Source organism: Equus asinus, chromosome 8 (genome assembly GCF_041296235.1).
Source record: "Equus asinus isolate D_3611 breed Donkey chromosome 8, EquAss-T2T_v2, whole genome shotgun sequence".
NCBI classification, from domain to species: Eukaryota; Metazoa; Chordata; class Mammalia; order Perissodactyla; family Equidae; genus Equus; species Equus asinus.
Genome location: NC_091797.1, coordinates 98,257,566 through 98,285,313, shown reverse-complemented (window position 1 = coordinate 98,285,313; position 27,748 = coordinate 98,257,566). Strand labels below are relative to the sequence as shown.

At 55.4% G+C, this 27,748-nt stretch overlaps 1 protein-coding gene, 1 long non-coding RNA gene and 1 pseudogene across 2 annotated transcripts in view; 2 read left to right on the top strand and 1 right to left on the bottom strand.

The window, feature by feature from the left end:
* Positions 1-560: 560 nt before the first annotated feature.
* Positions 561-9,316, top strand: LOC139045959 (uncharacterized). The gene is made up of 3 exons (XR_011505499.1): positions 561-922; positions 1,333-1,387; positions 2,592-9,316. It is a non-coding gene; the product is annotated as an uncharacterized lncRNA (long non-coding RNA).
* Positions 9,317-15,722: 6,406 nt separating this feature from the next.
* Positions 15,723-18,306, top strand: LOC139046044 (P2X purinoceptor 6-like; annotated as a pseudogene).
* Positions 18,307-18,320: 14 nt separating this feature from the next.
* LOC106847113 (cationic amino acid transporter 4-like) overlaps positions 18,321-27,748 on the bottom strand; it is a 28,184-nt gene continuing 18,756 nt past the window's right edge. Inside the window, 5 exon segments of the mRNA XM_014866252.3 lie at positions 18,321-20,716; positions 20,817-20,925; positions 21,179-21,771; positions 22,205-22,216; positions 22,219-23,225. Of these exon segments, the coding sequence (XP_014721738.3) occupies positions 20,544-20,716; positions 20,817-20,925; positions 21,179-21,771; positions 22,205-22,216; positions 22,219-23,185 (1,854 nt within the window). The 5' untranslated portion in view covers positions 23,186-23,225 and the 3' untranslated portion in view covers positions 18,321-20,543.

Genomic DNA, 27,748 nt, shown 5'->3' with positions numbered 1-27,748 from the left:
TGTATTTGGTACATTGAGCCTGGTTGGAAGAGCTGCTTTGTCTGAGAGGTCCTTTCTATAGGTTATTTCAGGGCTGGATCTGTGGACTGCCTTTTCTCTAGAGAGGTGGTAGATTTTCTTAATCTTTGTGGGTTATTTATTTATTTAAGGTGCACTTTTTTTGCTGAGGAAGATTGGCCTGGAGCTAACATCTGTTGGCAGTCTCCCTCTTTTTTTTTTTCTCTCCCCAAAGCCCCAGTACATAGTTGTATATCCTAGTTATAGGTCCTTCTAGCTCTTCCATGTGGGATGCCACCACAGCATGGCTTGATGAGCGGTGAGTAGGTCTGTGCTCAGGATCCAAACTGGGGAACCCCAGGCTACTGAAGCGGAGTGTGTGAACTTAACTGTTCACCCACAGGGCCAGCCCCTGTGTTGTGTAATTTTGGATGGAGTCCTGGACAGTTTACTCATTATGTTGTGAGACTCTGGTTTCTATTGAAATCTTCTGCAGAATGTTCATTTTTCTTTTTTTTTTTTTTTAAAGATTTTATTTTTTTCCTTTTTCTCCCCAAAGCCCCCAGGTACATAGTTTTGTATTCTTCGTTGTGGATCCCTCTAGTTGTGGCATGTGGGATGCCGCCTCAGCGTGGTTTGATGAGCAGTGCCATGTCCGCGCCCAGGATTCGAACCAACGAAACACTGGGCCGCCTGCAGCGGAGCGCGCGAACTTAGCCACTCGACCACGGGGCCAGCCCCCATTTTTCTTTTTCTGTTGCTTAATCAAGCCTTCAAGACAGTGAAGATCAGACTGCACATTCTGTCTTGCCTTTTGTCGACAGTTCTAGTCTTGGTGGAGTTTCCATGCATTTGTGCTGTTTGTGTCCAGACGCCACTCAGGAGTCACTCTGGGAGGAGAGTCTCTTCTCTACCCTCCCCATAGGTAAGGTGTATAAGATACCTACTCATAGAACTTTCTCCCCTTTCTGACAGCACCCAATCTGGAACTGCCTTGGACCCTTGTCAAAAGCACCCATTAGAACCTGATCTGATCATAGTTTCCTTGTACCACCCTCTTATGGAGATACCCTGCGCTTCCGCATGGTTTGTGTTCTCCCACATGGCAACGAGTGATAAACTCAGTGTGGTCAAGTGCAGGTGTGGTGCAGGTGTTCCTTGGCTGAAGGGCATGACTGACCTCTTATCACATAGTGATGATGATGATGATCACAAACACGCGCACAGAGCTCCATTGTACCAGGAGCCGTGCTAAATTCTTCACATACGTTAATCTGTGTTCAATCCTCACAAGGACTCTGAGAAGCAGGTACTGTTGTGTCCCCTGTTTTGCAGATGGGGGAACCGAGGCGAGCAGAGGATTAATCCCTTGTCCCAGGTCACCCAGCTGGTGAGTTGTTGGAGCGAAGATGTGGACCCAGGTGGTCTGGCATGAGTTCATATCCTGAGCTGGGTCCAAACTAGGCTTCGAGGCCTGGGCAGAACTTGGCTCCTGCCCTGCCTTCCTCCGTGTAGGTTGTGGAGGTTGTCAGGGGGTAGTGGGGAGGGGGACAAGGTGCTGGGCAGCCCCACGCAGGCCTGGGTGCAAGAGTGGTGCCTGTCCTCTGGGCAGTGGCCCTCAAGCCCAGGCAGCCATGTTTGCACATGGCTGATGGGGCCAAGGTGGACCCCTGACACCCACGGGGCCCACCCTGACCCCTCTCCCAGGGGAGAGACTTGGGGTTGATGGATACTGGCCTGTGTGCACAGGAAAGGTGGACAAGGGTGTGTACACTCAGGAGCCAAGAGGTGACCCCTTTTGCCCTGGACACAGGGGAGGATATCTGGGAAAGAGGGGGCAGCAAGTAGAGAGAGAAGCAGAAATGGGCCAGAGCTGCCAGGGAGGAGGGGGCGAGGAGAGGAAGAGGGAGAGGGAAAAACAGCAGGGGAGAGGAGATGACATCTACACACACACACACACACACACACACACACACACACACACACACACGACGGAGGGGAGGAGGAGAGAGGCTGCCCTGGGTCCTGACCTCCCGCAGATCCTACCTCAGTGGGTCCTGGGCCAGCTGCTCCTCCCGTTCTCAGTCGCCAGGTCACACCCAGAATGTCGCTCGGGCCTTTTGTCTGTATATTCGTCTGGGTGGGTCTCTGCTTCTGCCTGGGGGAGTGGGTGGCACCTGTTGCCCCCTGCACCCAGGGGTGGCACAGACCTCAGGGGACCCTGGCCTGGGACCAACTTCTACATCAGCCAAGGGCCCAGCCCACACCAGGGGGCCCGCAGGGGAGCCCCAGGCAAATGGTACTCTCAGGACCCAGAAGAAGCTGTTCCAGCGGCTCAGGACCTTTTACAGCAGGTCCCGGGGATGTGATTCCCCCAATCCTCTGACCTGCTTTTCTCCTGCAAATGGTCCCCACAGCCAGGCCAGTAGCGACTCGTTTTATTTATTTGCTTTGTTTATTTTACGAGAGGGAGGCAGAATGATGATTTGTGAAGAGCTGAACTCAGACAGACCCAGGTTTAGGATCTGGCCGACTCACTAGCTCTGTGACCCTGGGCAAGTCACTTCACCTCCCTGAGCCTTTGTCCCCTACAGCACTCACGAAGGATCTGCAGCACGTTCTGGGGCCACGCCCAGTGCCAGTAGCAGCAGCACCCAGCAAGCTGGCCCTAGGAGGGCACGGGATGGTGGCTTCTGACCTCGACCCTGCCCTGCGTTCAAGGTCCCGCCGGGCCCCGCCCTTGTAGCCTGTCCCGCCCCTCTAAGCCCCGGCCCCGCCCATTGCACCCGAAGTTCTCGGATTCCTGCAGACCTGGATGCGGCGGCGTCGGGAGACCCCAGAGCTGCGGTGCGAGGTGGGTCTGCTGCGGGCAGCGGGCCCAGAGCGAGGTGGGCGAGCTGCTGGGGATGGGCGGGGGGCGACGGGGGACGACAACGCGAGGGGCTGCTCAGGAATCCAGTGGCGCAGGGCGCCTCCCACAGGGATCTCGATTCCTCACAAACCATGTCCCCATCCAGGTCCCCGCCGTCCTCAAGGCCTGCGGCCGGTGGACCGCAGTCTGGGTGATGTCCCTACTCTTAGACCCGAGGATTCGGGGCAAGCGGCTTCCGGGGCTGGGGGCCGGGTTCTGCCCGGAGCAGGTTCGCGAGGCCCCTGGGTGAGGGGTGGTCTGGGGCCGCTCTGCGGCAGGGGGCGCCAGGATGCGAGAGGATGCTGCGCACCCAGAATTAACCGAGACTTTCTCTGAGAACCAACTAGAACCCCTGGGGTCCCTCTAGGGATGCGAACGCCACAGGTGGGGGGTGGGGTAAGGCCTGTCCTCAGATGTGAGAAACCCCGCACAGCACTATAGTCCCCCTCAGTGGGTGCAGCCCCCCATGGTGCGCACTTGGAAACCCCAGTCCCTCAGGACCTCCAGTCCCCCAACCCACTCCCCGCCACCCAGATAGGGTGCCCCCCGGACCCGGCTTCTCTCTGCGCTGCTCCCGGTTAAATTCCCTGGGGAGGAAAAAAAAGCAAACAAATTCTCCCGGAGGAGAAGCCCTGAGTCTAATGAGCATTTCGGCTTCTCACTGAGAAATTCTTCACCGAGTTCTTCTGGGCCAGCGCTGATGGAGGGAGAGAAGGCGCCCAGGGTTTGGGCAGGGGGATTTGGGGAGAGCAGTGGGCAGGGGAGGGGACGGCCCACCTTGGTGGAGGCCCCTCTGCACAGCCTGTTGGCTTCCTCTCAGACCAGCAAGGGGGCATTTAACCCATCTGGGTCAGACCCCCTGGAGGGGAGACAGATTGTGCCTCTGCTGATGCCCTGGACCCCCACCCTATTGCTGGGTTCTCTGAAGCTGGGACCCTGGCTGCTGCTCTGTGTCACCTGCAGGCCCACCCGGTGCGTGCCCTCTTCAGTGAAGGTGCTGGCTCAGGCCAGGCCCACAGTACCCTTCATGGCCCCAAAGGCCCTCTGCTGCCCCGCTGCGGCCCTGCAGAGGAGGCTGCCCATCCTGGCCTGGCTGTGCAACTGCTGTGTGCTGTGGCTGAAGGTGGACTTAATGGCCAGGTTCTAGGTGGGCTCAAGGTCATACCCCAGGCGCTGGCCTGTGCTGAGGGGCCTGACTTCTGCCCCAGGTGAGATGTCTGCCCTGCTGCTGGCCACATGCTCTGCCCATGGCCTGACCCCACTATGGGCCTCAGTGTCCACCCAGAAGCCGAGGAGAAATGCACAGTATCCCCTCCAGGCAGTGGGGCACCCAGGGCTCCAGCCCCATCTGGCCAAGAAGCCTCAGTTTACAATTTGGAGCATGTGACACATGCCCCTATACCTGCTTTTGTCACACACAGGCATTGAGCTACTTCTGGATTGTGTGAGGGGGCCAGCGGGATGACCCACCGTGGCCTTAAGAACACTTCCTCAGACTCACACACTCACACAGAGGCACACAGGCCTTTGTGCTCCCGGAGGTGTCACCCAGGTGGTACCAGATGGGTACGGGAAGAAAAGAGGTCCCCTGGTCATTGCAGGTCACACTTGTGGGTGATAGAGGGTGAGCCTTTACCCTGCCTGTGTGCGCTGGTGTGCCCAACGTACCCAATGGACACACAGACCCCTGTGCTCAGATGTCTACACCAGGGATGCCATGGGCGTGCCGTGTGCCTCCTGGGGGCTCATCGCTTTCTCTCCCCAACAGTCTGGCCTCTACTCTGCCTTCATGGGTGCTTCGTGTAGGTCTTCCTGGCACCTCCCGGGATGTGACTCTGGCCCCCATGGCCATCATGTCCCTCCCGGTCTCCTCCTACGCCTCCCGTGAGCCCGCCTGTGCTATGCTGCTGGCCTTCCTGTAGGGCTGCATGCAGTGAGCCCTGGGGCTCCTGCTCTTGGGTGAGACCCTCAGGCCTTCCTGCTGTGGCGGGGACTGTAGTTCTGCTCTTCTTGGGGCCCTGAGGCACCTGCCTCCTGGGGCTGCCCCTGCCCTCAGCATTTCCTTCTTTGCATTCCAAGCACTGTCCCTGTGTGTGTGTGTGTGGTGGGGGTGGAGGTGCCCTCACCCCTCAGCCCCCCCCCCCACATTCTGCTGAGAGGCCAGGACACTTGGAGAAGCGCCCAGATCCTCAGACCCCAGCCTCCTATTCCTGCTCTCCAGACCAGCCCAAACAGGGCGTGTCACCACTGGCCCTTAGACCCAGTCCCACCCACACCCCATCTCCCAGCCCACATCCACCCATGTCCTCTGAGACAGAGCAGAGCCATGACCACTCAGTATTTCCTCCTGGCTGACGGGGGTCCCTGCTGGATATCATGTCCTGCCCCATCAGTCATTAAAGGTTTCACCTCCGCTGCTACCATCACCACTGGCTTCGGGCAGATCAGGGTGGGCTCGCTGTTGGCACCAGGGCACCCGCTGGATAGAGGACCAAGGCCGGGTCCTGGTATCTGTCAGCCAGTCGATGTCCTGCTGTTCCAGAGCTTGAACATGGGGTGCTCACGTGGGTCTCCATGAATAAAATGACCCCTCGGCGCAGATTTTGGGGGAGGGTCAGATTGCATAACAGGTCATTTGGGAACTGGTGATGACAGCCCCGCTCTGGGTGGAGTCTCCCCCTCAGTGTGCTTGGCTCCCTCGCTGAGTGGTTCTGTTCTGCTCCCTCTGCTGCACACTCAGCCAGCAGCCGTCACAGGCCCCGAGCATCCTGCCAAACTTCCACGAGCAAACGACTCCCCCACTTCAGGAGGTAAATAAGGATGTTCCGCTGTTCTAGCTTCTTCACAGGGTTTTACGTAATTCTAGCAACGGTCACAGCTACAATGTCTGCAAGTGGAATGAGCATCTGCAATGCTCATTTAGCCAGATGATTTCATTTTTATGTTTTCCTCTAATTTCTGTTGACTGTGTTTCAAATGCCCTGCTTCTTTACGTTTCTGTTTAAACCTCTACAAGAAGCACTAGGTCAGTGATCATCGGATGTCTGAGGCCGTCATTGGTTCTCCTTTCCCTGGGTCTGACATTCCTGGGGGGCAGGAGCTGTCTTGCTCCTGACTGTGGCCGCCCAGCGCTGTGCTTGGTACAAAGCAGGTCAGTGCTCAGGTGGGTGTGCAGAGTGGACCCGAGCTGCATTGTACTAATGACGCCATGGGGCCCCTGCATCGTGACCTGGTGTCCCCACCTGGGCCTCTCCAAGTCTTGGTCCCCACAGCCAGGCTTTGCCCCAGGCTGGCCTATGACAGTCTTCCCTGACGGCGGGCAGTGAGCAGATCAAGGCCTGGAGGAGACAAGTGTGTGAGAATCAAGCAGCTGACATGTCTTCCCTCTGGCTCTGTGCTGGGGCTGGATTCACACTTTCCCGGTGCTCATTTCTCACCACACCCCTGGGGGCAGGTTTCTCACCATCTCCATTTAGGGAGGAGGGAACCCTTAGAAAGGTGAGGTGAGTGCGATTTGTATATTATGTGCACGCACATGTCATGGGGAGCTTGGCAACTGCTGTTTCCTGGGAAGGCCTGTCCTTTATTCTGGAAACGACATCCTTCCTTTTCAGTGTCAAGAATGCTCCTTGATACGATCATAGTGAGGGTAGAGGGCAGCTTCTTTATGCATTCGTACTTGGTGACCCTAGGCCTCCAAAGTCATTGAACCCTGACTGTATCATGACAGCCACTGGAGAGCCCCTTGGCTGGGGTAGGGTGGGGGCCCTCCTGACCTTCCCAGGACAGAAGTGGGGAGGTGGGGGTTGCAGGTGTCACCTGGCTAAGTAGCCGGGACTTCGGTGGCACCAGCACCACAGGCACCTTGGCCCTGGTGAGTGGTGTGCTCCCAGGGGAGCGTATTGTGGTCAGTGATGGTCATGTGAACTGAAGGGGGACAACGATTGGCATCAAGAACAGGTGCACAGCTTTGTGACAAATCCGGATGTCTTTGTATTTGTATTTGCTTACTCGTGGAAGGCACATTAAAGCCTGATGGATTTTTTAAATTTTTTTTTAAATTCTATTAATTTTATTTTTTTTTAAAGATTTTATTTTTTTCTTTTTTCTCTCCAAAGCTCCCCCAGTACATAGTTGTATATTCTTTGTTGTGGGTCCTTCTAGTTGTGGCATGTGGAACGCTGCCTCAGCGTGGTTTGATGAGCAGTGCCATGTCTGCGTCCAGGATTCGAACCAATGAAACCCTGGGCCACCTGCAGCGGAGCGCGAGAACTTAACCACTCGGCCACGGCGCCAGCCCCAGCCTGATGGATTTTAATAGACACGCGCCCTGACCATCACTGCAAAGTACTGAATTTCCCATGATCCTCGTTTCTCTGCCTGCTGGCCATGCTGACCCGCATTTGTGTCTGTTGTCTGATAGAGCGTTTAGGGTTGGATTCAGGGTCAACAAAGACGCCTTTACAAACACTGTGGATTCTTTTCACTTGTCTCCTAAGGCGTCTGTCATGTCTGGAATCCACTCCAAAGGCGAGGAGGAGAGTCCCTTCAGTACCTATGAAATGGACTCCTCACAAGTTTATAGTTTTAAAACTGGGAATCTGCAAAATCAAATTCTTCATGATTCCAAAATGTTTATCTTTTAATATTTTGGTTTTTGACAAACTAATGCTTAAGAAAGAGGTACTATTAATTGTTAAAATCAAAGATGACTTGGAGGTGATCTTTAGGGCTGGAGCAGTGATGGATGTGGGTCCACCTTCACATTCAGGGTATGGATCCGTGTGACACAAACTGACAATCTTTCCGTTTGATGACTTCCCCGTGTCCCCTCCCCCTGAACGATGATGATTCTTTCCTGACACTTGTCAATATGTGTTTTTAAACCTTTTTCCTTTTTCTAAAAATTAAAACATGGACATCCTCTTGAGTATTTCAGGATTTCCTGCCACCCAGATCGTTAGCTAATAGAATTCCTCTGGGTTTCATTGCCCTAGTTCAGATCCTTTAAAGTGAGTGAACGAGATTCCGTGCTCCTTTCTGGGGGTTACGTTCTGTGCTGACGACGCACAATGCTGTCTTTTAATCATGGGAACAGCTTTAGTGAGAAATGGTTCACATACAAGTCACACTTGAAGGCATGCAATTCGTGGTTTTTTAATATATTCACAGAATTGTGCAACATCAGCACAGTCGATTCTGGAAGCTTTCCACCATCCCTCTAAAGAAACACCCTCCTCGTTAGGAGACAGTCCCATTTCCCCCAGCCCCTAGGGCCTAGGCAAACCCAAATCCACTTTCTGTTTCTATGGATTGGCCGGTTTTGAACATTTCTTATGAATGGAATCACACAGTGTGTGACCTTCTGTGTCTGGCTCCTTTCCCTCAGCGTAATGGTTTCAGGGTCCATCCATGTTGTGGCGTGTGTCAGCCCCTCATTGCTTTGATTGCTGAATAATATCCATGGTGTGGCTGTAGCACGATGTATTTCTCCTTTCCTCAGGTGAGGGACATTTGGGTTGTGCCCACTTTGTGGCTTTTATGACTGTGGCTGCTGTGAACATTCCTGCACAAGTTTTTGCGCGGACATCTGCTTTCATTTCTTTTGGGCGCACACCTGGGAGCGGAACTGCTGGGTCAGATGGTCACTCTCTGTGTCCCTGTTTGGATGCCAGGAGGACCTTCTCCAAAGCGCCTGCACCGTTTCCTGTTCCTGCAGCAGCGTGTGAGGGTCCCAGTTCCTCCACATCCTCACCCACACTCACCGTCTGTCTTTGATTCTAGCCACGCTGTGGGTGTGAAATGGCTTCTCACTGCGGCCTTGATCGGTATTTCTCTGATGGCTGATGATGTTGGACATCTTTTCAAGTGCTCAATGGCCATTTGTGTGTCTTCTTGGAGAAATGTCTGTTCAGCTCATTGGCCCACTTTTAAATTGGGTTGTCTTTTTATAACTGAGTTGCTACTGTCCTTTATATATTCTAGATATGTTTCTTATCAAATATACGATTTACAAATTTGTCTCTCTGTTGTGGATCATCTTTTCACATTCTTAATGGTGTCCTTTGAATCCCAAAAGTTTCTCATTTTGCTGATGTCTAATTTATGCACGATAGAGTCTTACTAGATGGAAATGATTCTCACATCCTCATCAATATTTTGGTTATCTGAGTTAGAAGCCAGCTGTCAAAGGGTCAGGGCAAGATTTGAATTAGTTCATTTCAAGATTTGCTATAGATCCAAAAGAACTCGTCAGGGAAGATATTAACTATCAAATATTTCTTTATTATCCTTTTAATGCTCATGGGATCAGTAATCATAGCCCCTCTCTCATTTCTGATATTAGTAATTTGTGTTTCTCTTTTTTTCTGAGCTATCCTGGCTTGAGGTTTATCTGTTTTTTAAATATTTTTTAAGAGCTAGTTTTGGTTTTATTGATTTCTCTATTGATTTTCCTGTTCCAGTGTCATTAATTTCTTTTTTCTTTTTGAGGAAGATTACCCTGAGCTAACATCTGCTGCCAATCCTCCTCTTTGCTGAGGAAGACTGGCCCTGAGCTAACATCCATGCCCATCTTCCTCTACTTTATATGTGGGACGCCTACCACAGCATGGCTTGATGAGCGGTGCATAAATACCCGTCAGGGATCCAAACCAGTGACCTCCCGCCGAAGCGGAACGTGCGAACTTAACCAGTAGGTCACTGGGCTGGCCCCTAAGTGTCATTAATTTCTGTGGTAATTTTTATTATTTCCTTTCTTCTGTTTGCTTTAGGCTTCCTTTGTTCTTCTTTCTCTAGCTTATTGTGTCAGATCTTTTCTTTTTTTTAAAGATTGGCACCTGAGCTAACATCTGTTGCCCATCATCTTCTTTTTTGATTTTTCCTTCTTCTTCTCTCCAAAGCCCCCCAGTACATAGTTGTATATTGTAGTTGTAGGTCCTTCTGGTTGTGGCATGTGGGACGCTGCCTCAGCATGGCCTGATCAGCAGTGCCATGTCCGCGCCCAGGATCTGAACCAGCAAAACTCTGGGCCACCGAAGTGGAGTGGGCGAACTTACCCACTCAGCCATGGAGCCAGCCCCTTTTTTTCTAATATGTGCATTTACTGCCATAAATTTCCCTCCAGGTTCTGCTTTCACTGCATTCCACACATTTTTATTAGTTGTATATTCATTTTCATTTTGTGGAAAATATTTGCAGTTTCTCTTGAGACGTCTTTTGTTTCACTCATCTATTGTTTAATCTGCAAATATTTTGGGGTTTTCCAGCTATCTTTCTGTTTTTGTTTCCTACTTTAATGTCATTTTTGGTCTGAGAACATACTTTATTTGCTTTCTGTTGTTTTAAATCTGTTAAGGTGTGATTTTTCTTTTTTACCTGGAATGTGTGCTATCCGGTGAATATTTCATGTGAGTTTTTGTTTGTTTGTGTTTGGTGAGGAAGATGGGCCCTGAGCTAACGTCTGTGACAATCTTCCAAATTTGTATGTGGGATGCTGCCACAGCATGGCTTGATTAGTCATGTGTAGGTCTGTGCCTAGGATCAGAACCCATGAACACCGGGCCACTGGAGTGATGTGTGGGAAGTTGACCACTACACCACGAGGCGGTCCCCTTCTGTGAGCTTTGGAGCCTGGGTGTTCTGCTGTGTTGGATGCGGTGTTTTATGAGTGTCACTGAGCTCCAGTAGATGGGTGGCACTGTCCAGTCCGTCCTTCCTGAGGTTCTGCCTGCTGCGTCTGTCAGTCACTGAAAGAGCGGTGTTTAGTGCTGTCGTGGGGAGTTGTCTGGTTCTGTGTCCATCCACTGTGATAGTGGATTTGTCTATTTCTCGTTGCAGTTTTATCGGTTTGTCCTCACATATTTTGATGTTCTGTTGTTAGAGGCGTGTATGTTAAGGACTGTCATGTCTTCTTGGAGAAGTGACCCCTTTCACATCATGGAATGCCTCTTTGTCCCTGAGAATTTCCCGTGTTCTGAAATCGGCTTGTCTGGAATTAACACAGCTCCTCAGCTTTCCTTGGATGTGTGTTAGCCTGACTTAGTCTTGTCCTGTCCTTTACTCCTAATCCAGCTGTGTCTTTACAACGAAAGTGGGTTTCTTCTGGACAGCATGTAGTTCGCTCTTATTTTTTCATATTAGTCTGAAATCTCTCTTACTGGCCGCATTGAGACCATTCCTATTTAAAGTGATTATTGAAATAATTGGATTATTATCTACCATATTTCTAACTGGTTCTAGCCATTTCTTTTGATCTTCCCTTTTTTGTCTTGCACTTTTAAAATTATTTTTTGCCTTCTATAGTTTTAACTGAGCATTTCATATGATTCCACTTTTTCTTTTAGTGTGTCAATTAGATTTCTTTACGGTTTTTAAATGGTTTCCATAGAGCTTACAATTTAAATTTACAACTAACCTCACTTCACTTTGAAACGACACTGTTTCTTCATGGTTAATGCGGGTCCCTATGACAGAGTCCTCCCGATTCCTCCCTCCCATCCCGTGTAAAATGGCGCCACTTGTTCATGAACTGTTATCACCAAGTGTATTTTACAATGATTATTTTGAACAAGATGAACCTGTTAGATCAGTTTAGAATAAGAAAAACTGAGCACTGTTTTATTTTTCCTTTGATTATTCCTTCTTTAAGTTCCCTACATCCATTAGCTGAGTTTTCCTGTGGGTGGGGAAAACCCAGCCCTGAGCCCATTTCAGGAAGAGATGGGAAACCCCTTCTTAGACAGTTTGGCTGAGCTTTTGCTTTTTAACATCATTCTGGAAGCGTGTTCTAATGGCGGAACAACTGCTGCTGCCAAGAGCATCTCCGGGAGCGCTGCCCAGAAGGTGTCCCAGGGAGGGATGGGTCTCTGCTGGACACGGGTCCCCTGCCCCCTCCGCCCCAGCCTGCCCCCTCCACCGCTGCCTAGAAGCCCCAAGGTGAGGAGACAGACCTGAACCCTCTAACCGGGCACCTGCTGTCTGAAGATCGGAGTCCAACTCCGAGTCCAAACCCTCCTCGGCCCCCGGGACCCCTGCAGGAAGCCCAGGGGCCGCCGCCTCCTCCTCCTGCTCTTCACTCTCCTCCGACCTCTCGCAGGTACCCTCATGGTTCCGTCCATTTCACAGTCGCGGGTTCTCGGCTGGGACTGAGTCAGGCGGCACCTAGAGGGCGGCCGGGGATGTGGGCGGACCTGCCGGCCGCATGGACCAATCCTATGTGGCGGGCCGCGGACAGGCGCCCCCCGCAGCCAGTAGAGACGCGCTCCGCGTGGCGGTCGCCCGGGCAACCCCGGGCTGTTGGTCGCTGCGGACTCCGCCGCTGGACTGCACTGACCTTGAGCCTGCTCCTGGCCAGGGCGCAGAAAGGCGCGCGCCACGGGCCAGACGCAGGGCTGGGCGCCTTGCAGGCGCTTGTTCCCCCTGCCGCCCACGTGGGTCCAGCAGCGCCCGCCTTCCGCGAACTGGGGACCCTGCCTGACTCCAGAGCTGTGCTTAGTCCCTGCGCTAAGGGGTGGGGCAGCTCTGCAGGAGCATCCCACAGGAGGGCCTGGGGGACCTTGCAGAGCCAGCCAGCCACCTCTCTGGAGCCAGAGTCTCACTCTCTCTCTGTGGGTCCCTGTTCTCTCTCCTGCTCTAGCGTCGCATGTGCGGCTTCCTCCACCAGGAACATCCCTCCCCAGCTTCGCTTGTTGAACTTCAGAATCTGCAGTGTCAGCTCAGAGGGCCCTTCTTTCTGAAGCTTTCCTTGGCCCCTCCTGGGCTCTGCCACCACCATGGCACCCTCTCAAATTACCTATAACCCTGTCATCCCCTCACCCCCAAGGAAGTGAGGTCAAAGGACAGGGGAGAGGGGCTGCTCCTGTCGGTGCCCCAGGGCCCCGCAGATGGAGTGTGGGGAGGAAGGGAGGCCCAGGGCAGCTGGGGTTTGGGACTGAGCCCAGGGCTGGGGTGGGGCTGGATCCTGCCCCGAGTGTCCCTTTAACAGCTGGCCTGGCCTGGCCTCGGCCCCTGCTTTGCCTCCTGTTCAGCTGGGGCTGCAGCTGCTGTGCTGACTCCTGCTCCCAGCAGCCAGCAGGAGCTGAGAGCAGGGGCTCCCCAGGGGCCTGGACAGGCTGGGGCTTCTGGATTACAAAACTGAGAAGTAAGTGATGACCAGGAAGTGGCGGGTGGGCACCCTGCAGAGGCTGCTGCAGCTCGGGGTCCTGGTCTATGTGGTGGGTGAGAGAATGGCTCCTGGGTGCGTTGGCTGGAGGGACCCTGACTGGTCCTGCTGGGCTGAGGGTTGGGGGTCTGACTCTCCAGGGGCTGGGCTGGTGGTGGTGGAGGGGGCATGTTGGACAGGGGAGGGGCAGAAGGAAGGATCTCTGTCTGTCTAGAGGCCAGCAGGGACAAGAGCGAGCCATGTGCTTGTGTCCTCCTGTGTGCCCAACTGCCTCCTTTGCTGGGCCTTGTCCCCAGCCCCGTGTTGCGCTCTGGGCACAGAGCAGGATGGGTCTTGCCCTGCCCAGGAGGCTCCGGGAGGGCAGGATGTAGTCCCTGACCCCTGTGAGAGCTGCAGCCCTGAGGCCCCTGAGAAAGGCCACCAGCTGTGCTGGGTCAGGGGAGCCTTTGAGGAGGAGCTGGTGTGGCCGGGGCAGGGGAGGAGGAGGAGTGGTGAGGGAGGAGGTGGGCAGCTCAGTCTGAGCGCATGGCTCTCTGATGCCTGGCCGAAACATCTGGCCTGTGCAGGGTGTTTGGGTGGAAATGAGGCTGGAGAAGAGGCGGGATCTGAATGCTGTGCTGGGAGCCTATAGGGTGTGTAGGGGCTGAGTGGGCGGGACCAGCTCTGCTGCTGCTCACCATGTGCCGGGGACACGCCACACTGCCCATCGCCTCCTCCCCAGGTGGGCCCTTCCCACCAGAGAAGGCTACCAGGAGCCGACCATGGACCCCCAGGTTTCCGTCATCACCAAACTCAAAGGGGTTTCCATGACCCAGAAAAGGAGCTGGGGAACCGGTGGTGGGACATGGTGACTTTGTGAAGCTGCCACAGGTGGGTGTCTGGGTGCTGCTGCCAGGTGCTGACACCTCTGACCCCACCCCTGTCGTGAGTGTATGAAAGAGGGGATGTGATGCCAGAGGGGGTGCTGGTGCTGTCACAGGGCTGGGCTCAGGAAGGGCCTGACCGAGGAGTGGCCCTGGACAGGCTCTCGGGGATGTGTCAGAGGTTTCCAGGCTGGCAGCTGGGTTTGGGAGGGAAGAGGTCCTGCCTCATCGAGTCATCGACCTTGTGCCCCAGGACGACCCTGTGCCTCCAGGTAGGTGAGTCGTGTCGGAGACAGGATTCAGGCTGGGTTTCCAGCCATTTCTGAGCCCCTGTCTGCCTCTTTGAGGTAAGTTTTTTTCTCTATTTTTCTCTATTCACTCTCATTCGCTCAACCAGAATTCTCCATGAGCCTCATGCTTCCAGGCACTGAGGATCCAGAGCTAAATTGGGCCGGGCGCCCGCCCAGGCTAGTGGGGAGGTGGACCCCTCATTGCATGCATGGCTGGGGGCCAGCGGAGCAGGTGGTGAGCTCTGCCTAGGAAAAAGCATGAGCTGTGGGGAAGGGTGGCTGGCACCATGTGCTACCCATGACAGTTCTGCATGTGTCGGGGATGCACACCCAGGAAGGGAGGGGAGGGCTGGGCAGCGGTCAGGATCTGCAGGGACTAGGTGGCTGCCATCACGGAAAAGGAGCCTCCAAGGGTGGCAAGCAAAGGCTGGCAGGCTCTGATGGTGTTACCTGTGAAAGCTCAGCCTGGCTGCTACGTGAAGTGCACCGGGGGTCCACAAGAAGACCACAGGGACAGCAGAGCCATGTCTGTGCCAGTGCCTGACACTTGAGGGTGCTTCCTCTCCCAGGTCTGGGACTCCCAGAGAGCTTGTCCCCATCCCCTCCTGGCTGATGCCCAGAACTCTGTGACCTTGTGCAGGCACTAATGTCCCTGTTTACAGCAGAACAAGTCAGGAAGGGACTGGCCTGTGGTCCTTTGGCCAGTGTGTGGGGTCCATGTCCCTAGAGACCCCTCTGAGGAGGGTCCCGCCCTTTGTGTGCCACGCCCAGCATGTCCATCCTGGCATGACTCACCCTCCCAGAGTCCCTCCACCGTCCCTATTCTGTCATCTGAATTGGACCAGAGGAGCTGGGCCTCGAGGAGTCACTTCTGCCCCTCCCCCGGAGACAGAACTGTCGGGAGGGAAGGAGTCTCGCTCTGCCTTGGGAGATATCGCTGCACCCCTATCTGGCCGGGGTGCTGTTCACCCTCCCCCTCTGAGCACCTCCTTTTATTTGCACCCTCCAGGTTTCCCATGTGCCCCAAACTCAGGGAACCTGGGGGCTAAGCAGGGGAGGGGTGTGTCCCTGGGGACTGCAGGGCTGGGTCACTCAGGGGAGACACCTCCTGGGCCTGGACAGCTCTGCTCTCTCACCACCTCAGCCCCCCTCCATCCCACTGGCGAACTGCTGGTCTGACGAGGACTGTCCTGAAGGGGAGGCGGGGATGCACAGCCACGGTAACTGTGGGCCCTGTCTTCCAGCGCCTCCACTGGGATAGGGGTTCAGGGGGCTGGGCTGGGACCCTGTGTTGCTCCCACGTGCAGGCCTGGTGGTGTCTCTGTGTCTCTTCTTTCTGCCAGCAGCCCCCTGCCCACGCCCGTCCCAGGCCCTGTGGGGATTGGAGGCCTGGAGTTTGTCTTGTGTTTTCAAGGCACAAAAATGGGCCAGTGTGTGATCTCTAAGGGGACCCAAAGGACTTGTGAGATCTGGGGCTGGTGCCCTGTGGAGAGTGACACTGTGCCTGTGTAAGTGTCTCCGACATCCAGGGCAGGGTCCCAGGACCCGCAGAGCCTGCCCTTACCTCCCCCACCTGCAGGAAGCCCCTGCTGGTCCAGGCTGAGAACTTCACGCTGTTCATCAAAATCACTGTCACCTTCAGCAAGTTCAACTTCTCCAAGTAAGCATGGTGGGTCCTGGTTGGCCCTGATCATCCTTGTCCCCTCCTGGCCCGACCATTGGCCCCACCCCCTCTCAGGTCCACTGGCTTAGAGACTTGGGACACCACCTATTTCAAGCTCTGTTGCTGTGACGCACGCTTCAGCCCCTGCTGTCCTGTGTTCTGCATCGGGACCTCATGGCCATGGCTGGAGGTGTCTTTGAGGACCTGGCATTGCTGGTGGGCCCGTGGGGGTCAGGGTTCCGGGAGGCCTCGGGAAGAGGGCCTGGGGCCCGTGTGCTGGTGGAGCAGTGATGCGCTGTGTGCAGGGCGGTGCTGTGGCATCCATGTCCGCTGGGACTGTGACCTGGACGCCAGGGGCTCGGACTGCCAGCCCCACGACTCCTTCCAGCTGCAGGAGTGGAGCTACAACTTCAGGTGCGGCCCCACTGCCCAGCTGCTGCTTCTCAGCCAGGTCCTCCCCGACCTGTCCTCCTGTGGTGGCCGGGACAGACCACAGCCTGGCCCATCCCTCTGGATGCTCTGCTGTGTGTACGAGGGGGTCCCAGGGCAGGAGGGGTCTCAGCTCCAGGTCCCCCATCACAGGCTCCATCCAGCCCCCCTCCTGAGCCCTTTGGCCTCCACCCCATCTGTCCCCACACCCTGCTGCAGCTGGGACCCCTCACCCCAGCCCCTCCTCCACTCCGCCCTGCCTCCAGCACCTCCCTCCACGGCACAGGGGCTTTCTTGTTACTTTTCCCTTAAGGTTTTATCTAAAAATTACAAAAATATAAAGAAAACCTCAAAGATTAGTCCCACGAAAACTCATGTAGCCTTCATCGGGGTTCACCACACTTGTTTTTGTGTTTTTTTTTTTTTCACCCTTCTGCCCCATTTCCTCTCTCTCTTCCTCTCTCGAGAACCGGGTATATTTAGATGGATTTCACAGGAAACCGTTGGAAAGTAAGTGGCAGGTATCCAGACACTCACCCCTCTCACTGCTGTCCTGAGAATGAGGACCTTCCCCAGGTGACCGCTGTTGTCTTCTCACACTCAGGAAATTTAACATTGGCAGATAAATCTAATATTAAATTTCCCCAGCTGTGCCAGAAATAGTCCTAAATCTTTTATTTTTTAATCCAAGATGCACTCAAGGCTCTTGCGTTGCATATATTCTCATGTCTTTGAGGCTCCTAAGGAGACTGTCCCATCCTTCTGCCCCCTCATGTCACCTCGTCACCCTCACACATATGTGCACACAGCCACCAGCCCTGGAGGTGATGCCCGAGACACTGCCTGCTGGGCCCTCCTGGCCTGGCTTCGCTGGCCCCCCAGCCCTGTGCAACCATGTGGGGCTGGACCCGCCCACGCCCTGCTCCCCTCCCCTCTGCACTCTCCCCGCCCTCTGTCTCTGCCTAGAGCTCCTCCCTGAGCCCTGGGAGTCCAGCCTGAGGGTCTCCTGGCAGGAAGTCTTCCCTGGTCCCCGGGGGAGAGTGAGTGCCCCTCTCTGGACCCCACAGCCCCGGGATGCCCCACCTCCTCAATCCCCACTACCAGTGTCTGTTTAGGGACCCCTCTATCCCCGTCCCCTCAGCAGGCAGGGAGCTTCTGAGAGGCAAGTCCCACCTTGCTTGTCCCCTGTGTCGTCAGCAGTGACACAGGGCTGAGACCCAGGACTCAGGCTGGGGTGGATGGAGTCAGTGGATGAGTAAGATGAGGCCTGTGAGGGCCAGGCCACCCAGGAGTGGGCAGAGCAGCCACTGGACTCTCTCCTGCCCCAGAACAGCCGCTCAGTGGGGGGAGGCCTCAGGCATGGAGGCCCGGAGCCTGTTCAGCTCTACGGGATCCGCTTTGACATCCTCGTCCCTGGGCAGGTAGGGCTCAGGCCGGGGCAGGTGGGGTGGGCAGGGGTGAGGGGTGGGAGGAATGACAGCCACAGGCAGAGAGGCTCAGCCCAGGTCTCTCTCAGGCAGGGAAGTTCGGGCTCATCCTCACAACCCTCGCTCTGGGCACTGGAGCGGCCCGGCTGGGTGTGGTGAGTCTGACCATCCTGGCTGCCTCTAGCTGCTGGCAACCATGTGCCCCTTGAGTGTACCCCCGGGCTCTCAGGGCTGACACTGAGTCTTGGGGTGAGGGCTGGGGAGGCGGTGGGATGGCAGTTTGGGGGCCAGGCCGTGTGTCTGCTCTGCCTCTCCCAGATCACCCCCTTCTGTGACCTACTGCTGTTGTACGTGGATGGAGAAGCCCATTTCTACTGGAGGACCAAGCATGAGGAGGGGGCTGCGGGCCTGCCTGACCCTGGGCTACACTTTGGAGGATGGTGGCTGGAGCCCCGCCCTGCTGTCCTCATCTGCAGGCAAAGGCCCCAAAGGGAACTGCCAACCCTGAGCAGACAGGTGGCTTCCCCACCCCCACATCTGGCTGCCCAGGTGCCTTAGAGGGGGCCCAGCACCTGTCCCCACTGCTTCTGCTGGGAGCTGGACACCGTCACCAGGGTGGGACTGGCACCCACTCGCTGGCCCATTCCTGAGGCCTGTAGCCTTTCTCTGCTGGTTGGGGGCTGAGGACTGGAAAGGTTGGGGGTCCAACTTTGGCTACTCATGGCTGAAGCCCTGGCAGGACCAGGGCAAAGGTGGGGGGAGAATTCTACCCTTCAGCTCCCAGATAGACTGTCCCTCCCTGAGCTCCAGCCTCGGCAGGTGCTGCCTGGGGACCACAGAAGCCAGTTTTGTGTAGAGACTGCAGGGAACAGACGCAGGGCCCTGGTCCGGTGGGGCTCCGCCTGGGGCTGGAGACGCTCTCCCAGGCCCCGTCTCCAGTGTTCCCAGCAGCTCCCCGCTCTGCAGCTGTCCACCACACTGGCGGTGGTCACCTCCGGGCCTGCCTGGCTCCCAGCCCTCCTCCCCCTGCTGGCACCCTCTGACAGGGAGAGCCCCTGCCCTCTCAGCTGCCCCGCACTGGGGTCTGTGCAGCCAGAGTCCAAGGCCAGGGAGAAGGCAGCCTGACAAGAGGAGCTGTGGCAGCTGCTCTGTGCTGGGTTCCCAGGTCAGGGCCCCTCCCAGCTCTGGGCCTCATCCACGGAGCGAGGAGTGTGGTGGGCAGATGATCCGACCTCCTAGGACCCCATTTAAGGGCACAGGACCCTCTTGGGCCCATACCTGCTCAGCTCATGAGTACCAGCCCCTTCCTGGTGCTAGCTTTCAGGCTGTGGAGGGCTGGGATGGGAGCGGCAGAGGGGCTGAGTTGGTGGGCATGGAGTCCTTTGGGTCCTTCTGTCTGTCTCCTTTGTAACCCCCAGCCCAATGCCCTGGAACCTGCTCACTGGGCTCCTGGGAGCCATGGGGTGGGGAGGCTGTATATCTGGACACATATGTCACTGCTGCCCAAGGTCACACCCAAGAATATGTCTGGGCAGCTGCCTACTCCAGCCAGAGCAACTGCACGAGGACCACGCTCTGACCAAGACCCCAGTGGGAGCCCAGGGGCTGGAGAGAATGTCCCTAACAGAGGACACGGGGCCCCCAGCAGGCTGACCTGGTTCAGGCTCTGGAATCCTCCTGGGGGCCTAAGTCCTGCCTGCTGGAGAATTTCCCCATGTCCTGGGCCCACGGTCAGGAGGGGAGGGATGGGGCTGCAGGAGCCAAGCCAAGCCCCCTCTGGGGCCTGGGAATCCCCAAAGATGGGGTCCCATTGTCACCAGGTAGGCTGAAGGTACCTGGAGCAGGCCCAGGCACTTGTGTCCCCACAGGCACACGTGTGTCCCACCCTGAGCTTTTGTCACAAAGCCCTGAGGGAGCGGCAGGGAGAGACGCCGTTGCTTCCAGCGGCCGCCTGGGCTGGGAAACAGCTGCTGCCTCAGTCTGCACGTGGTTGCATGCCCAGGGGACCGTGTGGGCCATGTGGGCATGTGCCTGAGAGATGCGTGTGCCCGGGCAGGGAGCCCTCTCCATCCAGGGCAGGCCTCAGGATTGCCCTGCTCTCTGGGGGCTCTGGGAAACCGAGGGAACCCTGGAACTGCACTGCCCTTTCTAGGCGGCCTCCTTGGGGTCCAGGCTCTGCTCTCTGGATCTACCCTGAAGGGGACATGTGGGGAGCCTGGCAGGGAGCCTGGCCCCGCCCTGTCAGGGACCCCTCTATGCCTGGTATGTGTAGCTCCCCTGTGAGCTGGGCAGAGGGCACTGGCTTGAGGGCAGAATCTCAGGACCGAGGTCTGGCCATGTCCCTGGCTCAGGGCTGTCCCAGAACTGGCACCCTCACCTTATAGAACCTTGTCAAATGTGCTGTAGGTTGGAGATAATCATCTGGTTCCTGGGGACAGGTAAGGACTAAGGATCACAAAGACCCCACAGTGGACACAGCAGCAGGCCACATTGCTGGCCGATCTGTTATTATTGTGGACCCTTGGGACTTGGGCCTCTTCCCTGCCCGCCCTACTCCACCTGCTCAGGTAGCTGGAGTTGGTCATAAACTAGAAGGCGCTGGGCAAAGAGACCCCCACACCAGCGCTGCCCATGGCCCACTCCCCAAGACTCAAAGCTTGGCACCTGGGCTAAGGTCCTGAGGTCCTGAGGACCCCCCAGCATGGGCAGGCCTGCAAACCCAAGCTACCCCAGATAGAGGGGCTGCCAGCTTCTCCGGTCTCCCAAGGAGGTGGGGGAGGGCAGTCAAGTCCCAGTGGTCCTCATGGACTAGAGGGCTGCTCCGTGAGTCTGGGCTCCTGGGCCGGTGCCTGGCTGGGGGACTGCAGGGCTGGCACCATCTCCTCCAGGCTGCCGTGTGTGGCAGTCAACCCCGGCTGCTCCCGCTGGTTCTCCTTGCTGTGCCAGATGCCATAGCCAAAATACACCACAAGTCCTGCAAGGGTGGCATAAGCCTGAGGGCCAGGTCCCAGCCCTGCTTCCCTGTGTGCCCTCCTCCTGCAGCCCCCTGGGGTCCCAGCCTGGCCCCCACTCACCGATCAGCAGCCCGATGGACAAGCGCAGCCAGGCCACGTAGCTCAGCTGCAGCATGAGGAAGATGTTGAGGAGGATGCTCAGGGCGGGAGTCAGGGGCACCATGGGCACCTGTGGGGACAATGGCAGGGCTGAGCTGCAGGGAAGGGCTGCTGGCCCACGGCCTGATTTCTCTGGAGTCCACAGAGCCTTTCTCCACCTCTGGAGATTCTGGAGACAAGGGCCCACCCGCCATGCAGAGAGAGGGTTGTGGGGTACTGGCCTCCCCGCCCTGCGGCCCTGGTGCATCCTGCCACGGCAGAGGAGGAAGGGGCGAAGGGAGCCGGCTGGGCTGAGCGTGGTGGGTGCTGGCTGGAGGAAGTACCTGAAAGGTGTCCTGCCGGCGCTCTTGCTGGTGGGCCCCCAGGACGAGGAGACTGAGCAGAAACGTGGCGGAGCTGAGCAGGAGCAGCAGGGTGTAGCCCCAGGGCGGGAGGTGCAGGGCCGAGTCCCCGAAGACCAGCACGCAGTCCAGAGTGATGGCTGAGGCCACCAGGACACCGAGGGCCCAGGCCACAGCGACTCCAGGCCTGCACCCACCCAGGAAGCGGAGGTAGGGCCTCAGGGCTGGTCGCAGCTGCCCGGGCTCAGGGGCTGAGGTCTGCTCTCTGCCCACAGGGCTGCCTGGGCCCTGAGAACTGGATGGAGGGGACTTTCAGAAGCGTAGCATGATAATGCTAATGGTCAGGACAGTGAGGACCAGAAGTGTTCCAATAGACAGGAAATGGACCAGTGCCTGGAGGTCCAGCAGCAGCGCCAGGAAAGCCATGAGAATCCCGAACACCAGGAGGCTCACCACAGGCACTCGTGTCCGGGGGTGCACGCGGGCAAACACCTGGAAGAAGAGCCCGTCGGCAGCCATGGCACAGAGCATGCGTGGCACGAACAAGAAGATGGTGAGCAGGAGAGTGGTCATGGCTGTGGAGGAGGGTGGGAGACTGGTCACCATGGTGCACAGGCCCATCGGGGGCTGCTGCTGGGGACTAGGGCATGGGTGGCCCCTTGGGAACACGGGCATGAGTTTGTCTGGGCTCTGAGAGTGGGTGCTGGATTGCTCCCCCTCACCACCCAGGAATGGGACATCCTAGTTTAGGTGACAGACCCACTGGAGAATCTGACGAGGACTGAATCCCTCTGCCTGGAAGGATCTGGAAGCACATGCCCAGAACTGACATTCCGTGTATGACTGGGAGGGGTGGTGAGTGCTCCCTCCCAAGGTGTCCAGATAGAGAGTTTAATCATGGGCCCAGGATGCAACTGGGAGCACAGGCCCCGATGGAGATGTGTGCCCTAAGCCTCCAGGGGCCCCACCCCTCTGTTCCCTCCCACCTTGTTCAGAAGAGCCCCTTACCACAGATTGCACAGCTGCCACGATGAAGGCCGCCCAGCTATAGCCCCGCTGGAGGAAGGAATCAGCAAGGGCTGAGTTAGGGTCTAGGCTGTGCCAGGGCACCATGAGGGTGAGCACAGTGGAGACAAGGATGTTGGCACCAGCCATCAGACCAACTGAGATAGCGATGGCCATAGGAATGGCTCGCTTTGGGTTCCGGGCCTCCTCGCTGGAGGAAGCAATGGCGCCAAAGCCCACAAAGGTGTAGAAGCAGGTGGCAGCACCAGCCATGATGCCAGAGAAACCAAAGGGTGCAAAGCCGCCCTCCTCAGCACTCCAGTTGTGCGGGCGGGCCAGGACAAACCCCAGGATGATGATGAAGAGGATGATGGCCAGGCTGATGGCAGAAAAGGTGTGGTTGAGCCAGGAAGAGACACGGGCTCCACAGCAGATGAGAGCCAAGACCAAAAGTATGATGGCAGCAGCCAAGAAGTCTGGGTACCGGGCCAGGATGGGCAACTGCCAGATGGCCACATGGGCCTCAGTGAAACTCTGGATGCGGTGGCTAAAGATGACATCCAGGTAGCTGCTCCAGATGCGGGCCACGGCGGATCCACCAAGGAGGCACTGGATGAGCATGATCCAGCCAACGAGGAAGGCCCACAGCTCACCCGTGAACACATAGGTGAACAGGTAGGCAGAGCCCCTGCAGGGCACACGCACTGCAAGCTCCGCGTAGCATAGGGCTGTGAGCAGGGAGGCCACAGCGGCCACGCTGAAGGACACAAGCATCGCAGGGCCAGCCATCCTCTTGGCCACGGTGCCTGTGAGCACATAAAGGCCAAAGCCCACCATGCCACCCACACCCAGCAGTGTCAGGTCCAGTGTGGTCAGGCAGCGCCGCAGTGATGTCTCTGTGGTGGGCTCCTCCGGTGTCTTCCGCCGGTTCAGCTTCTGGCAGAAGCGTGCCAGGCTGGCGGTGCTGGGCAGCCCCCAGGCCATGGTGGGCAGCTGAGAGGAGCACCAAGTCAGCTGCTGGCACCTACGAGGGTGAGAGGGGAGTGAGAGGCTGCCCTGGGTCCTGACCAGCTTTCAGTCCTTGCTCTGACCCTGACCTGGGGACCCAAGCCTGGAACCACTGGCAGCTGGAGGCCTGGATGAGGCAGGCTCAGGGCCTGGCAGCAGGGTGGGCAGGAGGCCACAGGGAAGTGTGGGGATCCCTTCGGCTTGCCTCCCGAGCAAGGGACTGGGTGTTTGGGAGGGGTCCTGAGAGTGGGGAGGGGGCAGCCCCAGGGAGCCAGGCTAGGAACCCCTCCTGTGGTCTGGGATCCCAGAGCACATTGGAAACCCGAGGCTTCCCAAGAATGGGGCCAGGCCTCCAGGACCCAGGATTGGAGTGATGCTGTGGCCCTGGGCTTCACCCAGGTGGCCACCTGACCTCAGACAGTGATGTTCATGCCCCATCCCCTGCCTTGCCAGTTTGGTCTATCATTTCACCCCACTGGGATTGGGGGGCACCCTGAGCGCTGCACCCAATGCCAAGGCCCTGCGTCCCCACCCTGCACCTCGACACACTGCTGCCTCACCAGTGCCAGAGTAACTTTTGCCACACCGCTGTCCCTAGGTACCCTAGGCTTCATGACCTCTCTGGCTGAGTTCAACCACACAGGACTTGCTCTGAATCCCCTGCTGTCCCCATTGCTGCCCCTCAGCATGCAGGGCCTGCTCCAGCCCTGGGTGCCAGATCCAGCACTGGAGCCTGCCTCACGGTCCCACACGCACTCAGCCCACCCTGCCCACACCTCACACGGTCACAACCAGAGCTCACCAGGTTCTGGGGAAGCCCTATAACTGTGCCTGGCTCACAGATGAGGAAGTCCAGGCCACAGGGTAACTGACTAGCCCAGGTCACCAGGGTGGCCTCAGGAGGTGGGTGGAGGCTAAGGTCCAGGTCTGGGAGGGATCTGGAGCCCACCCGCTTTCCACTGCTGCAGACGCCCTCCTTGATCCCTCATCCCAACACACGGACTCCACCAGCTGGGCACCATCCAGGCCCCTCGACCCTGGGAGGTGTAGAGGCTGCAGGAGTCAGGCAAGACGCTGGTAAGATGAGGGTCTGAATGTGGCTGAGAGGCCCTGGGCAGTCCCTGACCTCTGGCACAATGGGATGGCAGTAAGCCACCCTCACCCACTGACGAGGGAGTGCCCGGCTGTGGGGAGTGTTCTGTGAATTGGCGGAACTCGTGCTGGCTGTTCTGAGATTCCAGCTACAGACAGTGTCCTGAAAGGAGGCAAGCAGAGCCCTGGGGATGACCTCCAGCCCTCCAGCTTGGGGCACTCCTAGGGGCCCTCAGACATCAATGGCAGCCCCTCCCATCCCAGGAGCAACTGTCAAGCCTAGGGGACGCAAACAATGGCTCCCTACTTCTGGATATCTGTGAGAAGTGTCATGGACTGAGCATCTGCTTCATGCCAGTCCCTGCATCATGGGCACACATCACATGTCTGATCACGTGACCATCACAAAGCCCCCAGGCTTATTTATTCCTGGGGCTGAGGGGTCTTTGTCCTTCTGCTCTTTCCACTCCTTTGAAAGTGGAAAGGCTGGTGTGACAGGGTGTGAACTTGTTTACAGCAAAATGAGGACAATCCATCCAAGCAAAGCAAAACCAAAACAGTCACCCTCTTCCCCCAGAACTCTCTCCATGTTGTCAGGTTTCTATGTGGTTTGTGGGATATGACGTTAGGGGCACCTGCAGGCTGTCTGGCTCAGCGGGCTGGTGACAGGGTGGTGGACTCCCAGGCAAGATGGTGCCACTTGGAGCACTCTGCCTTAGCCAGCCCCTTGCTCTCTTCTGGTATGTGGCTGACATTGTCTTGAGAAACTTCTCAGATGGGCTCCCACTTCCTGCAGGGGTGACACCTCCCGCACCTCGCTCCTTTGTGGCCTCAGCATAACTTAGCAGATGCTCCTTGCTCTGAAACGCCTTCACAGAAACCCAGAAAAATGCATTTCCAACCAAGAGGCCTGGGCAGTTGTGTAACAGGAGCTCCCCCAAGGCCTGACCGACGGCCACCTGAGAGCTGTTGTGCAGGGTTTCAGAACACTGACTTTTCATCTACCCAGAGAAGGGCTCTCACCACACCCTCTTCACAGGCTCCAATATCCGATGGATATTCGTGGTCAAGTGTGGTCGACGCAGTAAACTGTAAACTTCCAGGGACATGGCTGGGCCAAGTGCTGGACCCCAGTGAGCAAGGCAGTTACACTGAGAAACACATGGAGATGCAGTGAAGAGAAAGCACCAAAAATACAAGATGAAGAGAGAACACTTCCCACCTCATCCTACACAGCCAGGAGCACCCTGACACCAAACCCAGCAAAGACGTCACAAGGAAAGAAAACTACAGAGCAACATCTTTTATGAATATAGATGCAGAATTGCTCAACTGAGTACCAGCAAATTGAATCCAGCAACATATAAAAATTAGCAAGTAGGATTTATCCTAGAAACGCAAGATTGAATTAACATATGAAAATCAATCAATGGAATATGCCATACTAATAGAATAAAGGACAAAAACCACACCATTGTCTCAACAGACACAGAAAAAAGTCAACAAACCTGGAATAGAAGGGACCCCTGCCCCCCCAAACTGACGAAGACCATCCACGAAAATCCCTCGGCTGCTGTGCTCAGTGGTGAAAGACCGAAAGCTTTCCCTTTGCTCAGGAACATCGGGATGTCCTCTCACCACTTGTATCCAACATTTTACTGGAGGCTCTGGCCATGGCAATTAGGTGAGAACATGAAATAGAAGGAATCCAGGGGCCGGCCTGGTGGTGCAGCGGTTAAGTTTGCACATTCTGCTTCTTGGCGGCCCGGGGTGCACCAGTTTGGATCCCGGGTGCGGACATGGCACTGCTAGGCAAAAGCCGTGCTGTGGTAGGTGTCCCACATATAAAGTAGAAGAAGATGGGTATGGATGTTAGCCCAGGGCCAGTCTTCCTCAGCAAAAAGAGGAAAATTGGCAGTAGTTAGCTCAGGGCTAATCTTCCTCAAAAAAAAAAAAAAAAAACCCAAAAACAAAACAAAACAAAAAACCAACAAAAAAAAAGAAAAGGACTCCAGGTTGGAAAGGAAGAACTAAGACTATCTCTAGCCTCGGATGACATGATCTTTCCTAGACAACATACTAAGGAATCCACACAGAAATATTAGAACTAATAAACCAATTCAGGAAAGGTGCAGGACACAAGATCAATATACAAAAACCAATTGTATTTCTATACGCCTACAATGAACTATCGAGAAATGAAATTAAGAAAACAATTCTGCCTACAAAGCATCAAAAAATTTATGTATAAACATATTTAGAGTAAATTTAACATAAGAAATGCAAGACTTGTACACTGACAACTACTAAACATCATTGAAAAAAGTTAAATAAGACCTAAATAAGTGGAAAGACATCCCATGTTCATGGACTGGAATACCTAATATTGTCAAGAAGGCAATACCCCCCAAATTGGTCTGCAGATTCAGTTAAAACTCTATTAAAATCCAAAATGCCTATTTTGCAGAAATCATCAAGTTGATCCTAAAATTCACGTGGAGGTGCAAGGGACCCAGAAGAGCCAAAACAATTTTGACAAAGAGCAAAGTTGGAGGACTTACATGTTCTGATTTCTTAACTGACTATAAAGCTACAGGAATCAAGACAGTGTGTTACTGACATAAGGATAGACATAGATCAATGGAATAGAATTGAGAATTCAAAAACATGGGAAAATAATTTAAAAAAATTTATGACCAATTTAAGATTATGGCCAATAGATTTTTAAAAAATAGACTTTATTTTTTTACAGCAGTTTTAGGTTCACAACAAAATTGAGCAGAAGGTGGAGTTCTCATACTCCCTCAGCCCCCACACATGCACAGCCTCCCTGACTATGAACATCCCCCACCAGATTGGTACATTTGTTATAACTGATGAACCTACAGTGACACATCGTTATCACCTACAGTCCATGGTTTACATTAGGGTTCACTCGGTGTTGTACATTCCATGGGTTTGACAAATGTATAATGACGTGTACACACTACTACAGTAAGCCCTAAAAATCCTCTGTGCTTCACCTATTCGTCCCTCCTCCCCACTAACCGCTGGCAACCACTGATCTTTTCACTGTCTCCACAGTTTGGCCTTTCCAGAAGGTCATAGAGTTGGAATCGAATCATACAGTATGTAGCCTTTTCAGATTGGCTCCTTTCACTTAGTAATATGCACTTAAGTTTCTCCATGTCTTTTCATGGCTTGATAGCTCATTTCTTTTTAGCGCTAAATAATATTCCATCGTCTGGATGAACCACAGTTATTTATGCATTCACCTACTGAAGGACATCCTGGTTGCTTCCAAGTTTTGGCAATTATGAATGAAGCTGCTGTAAACATCCGTGTGCAGGCTTTTGTGTGGACATAAGTTTTCAACTCATTTGGGTAAATGCAAGGAGTGTGGTTGCTGATTCATAGGATAAAACTATGCTCAGTTTTGTAAGAAAT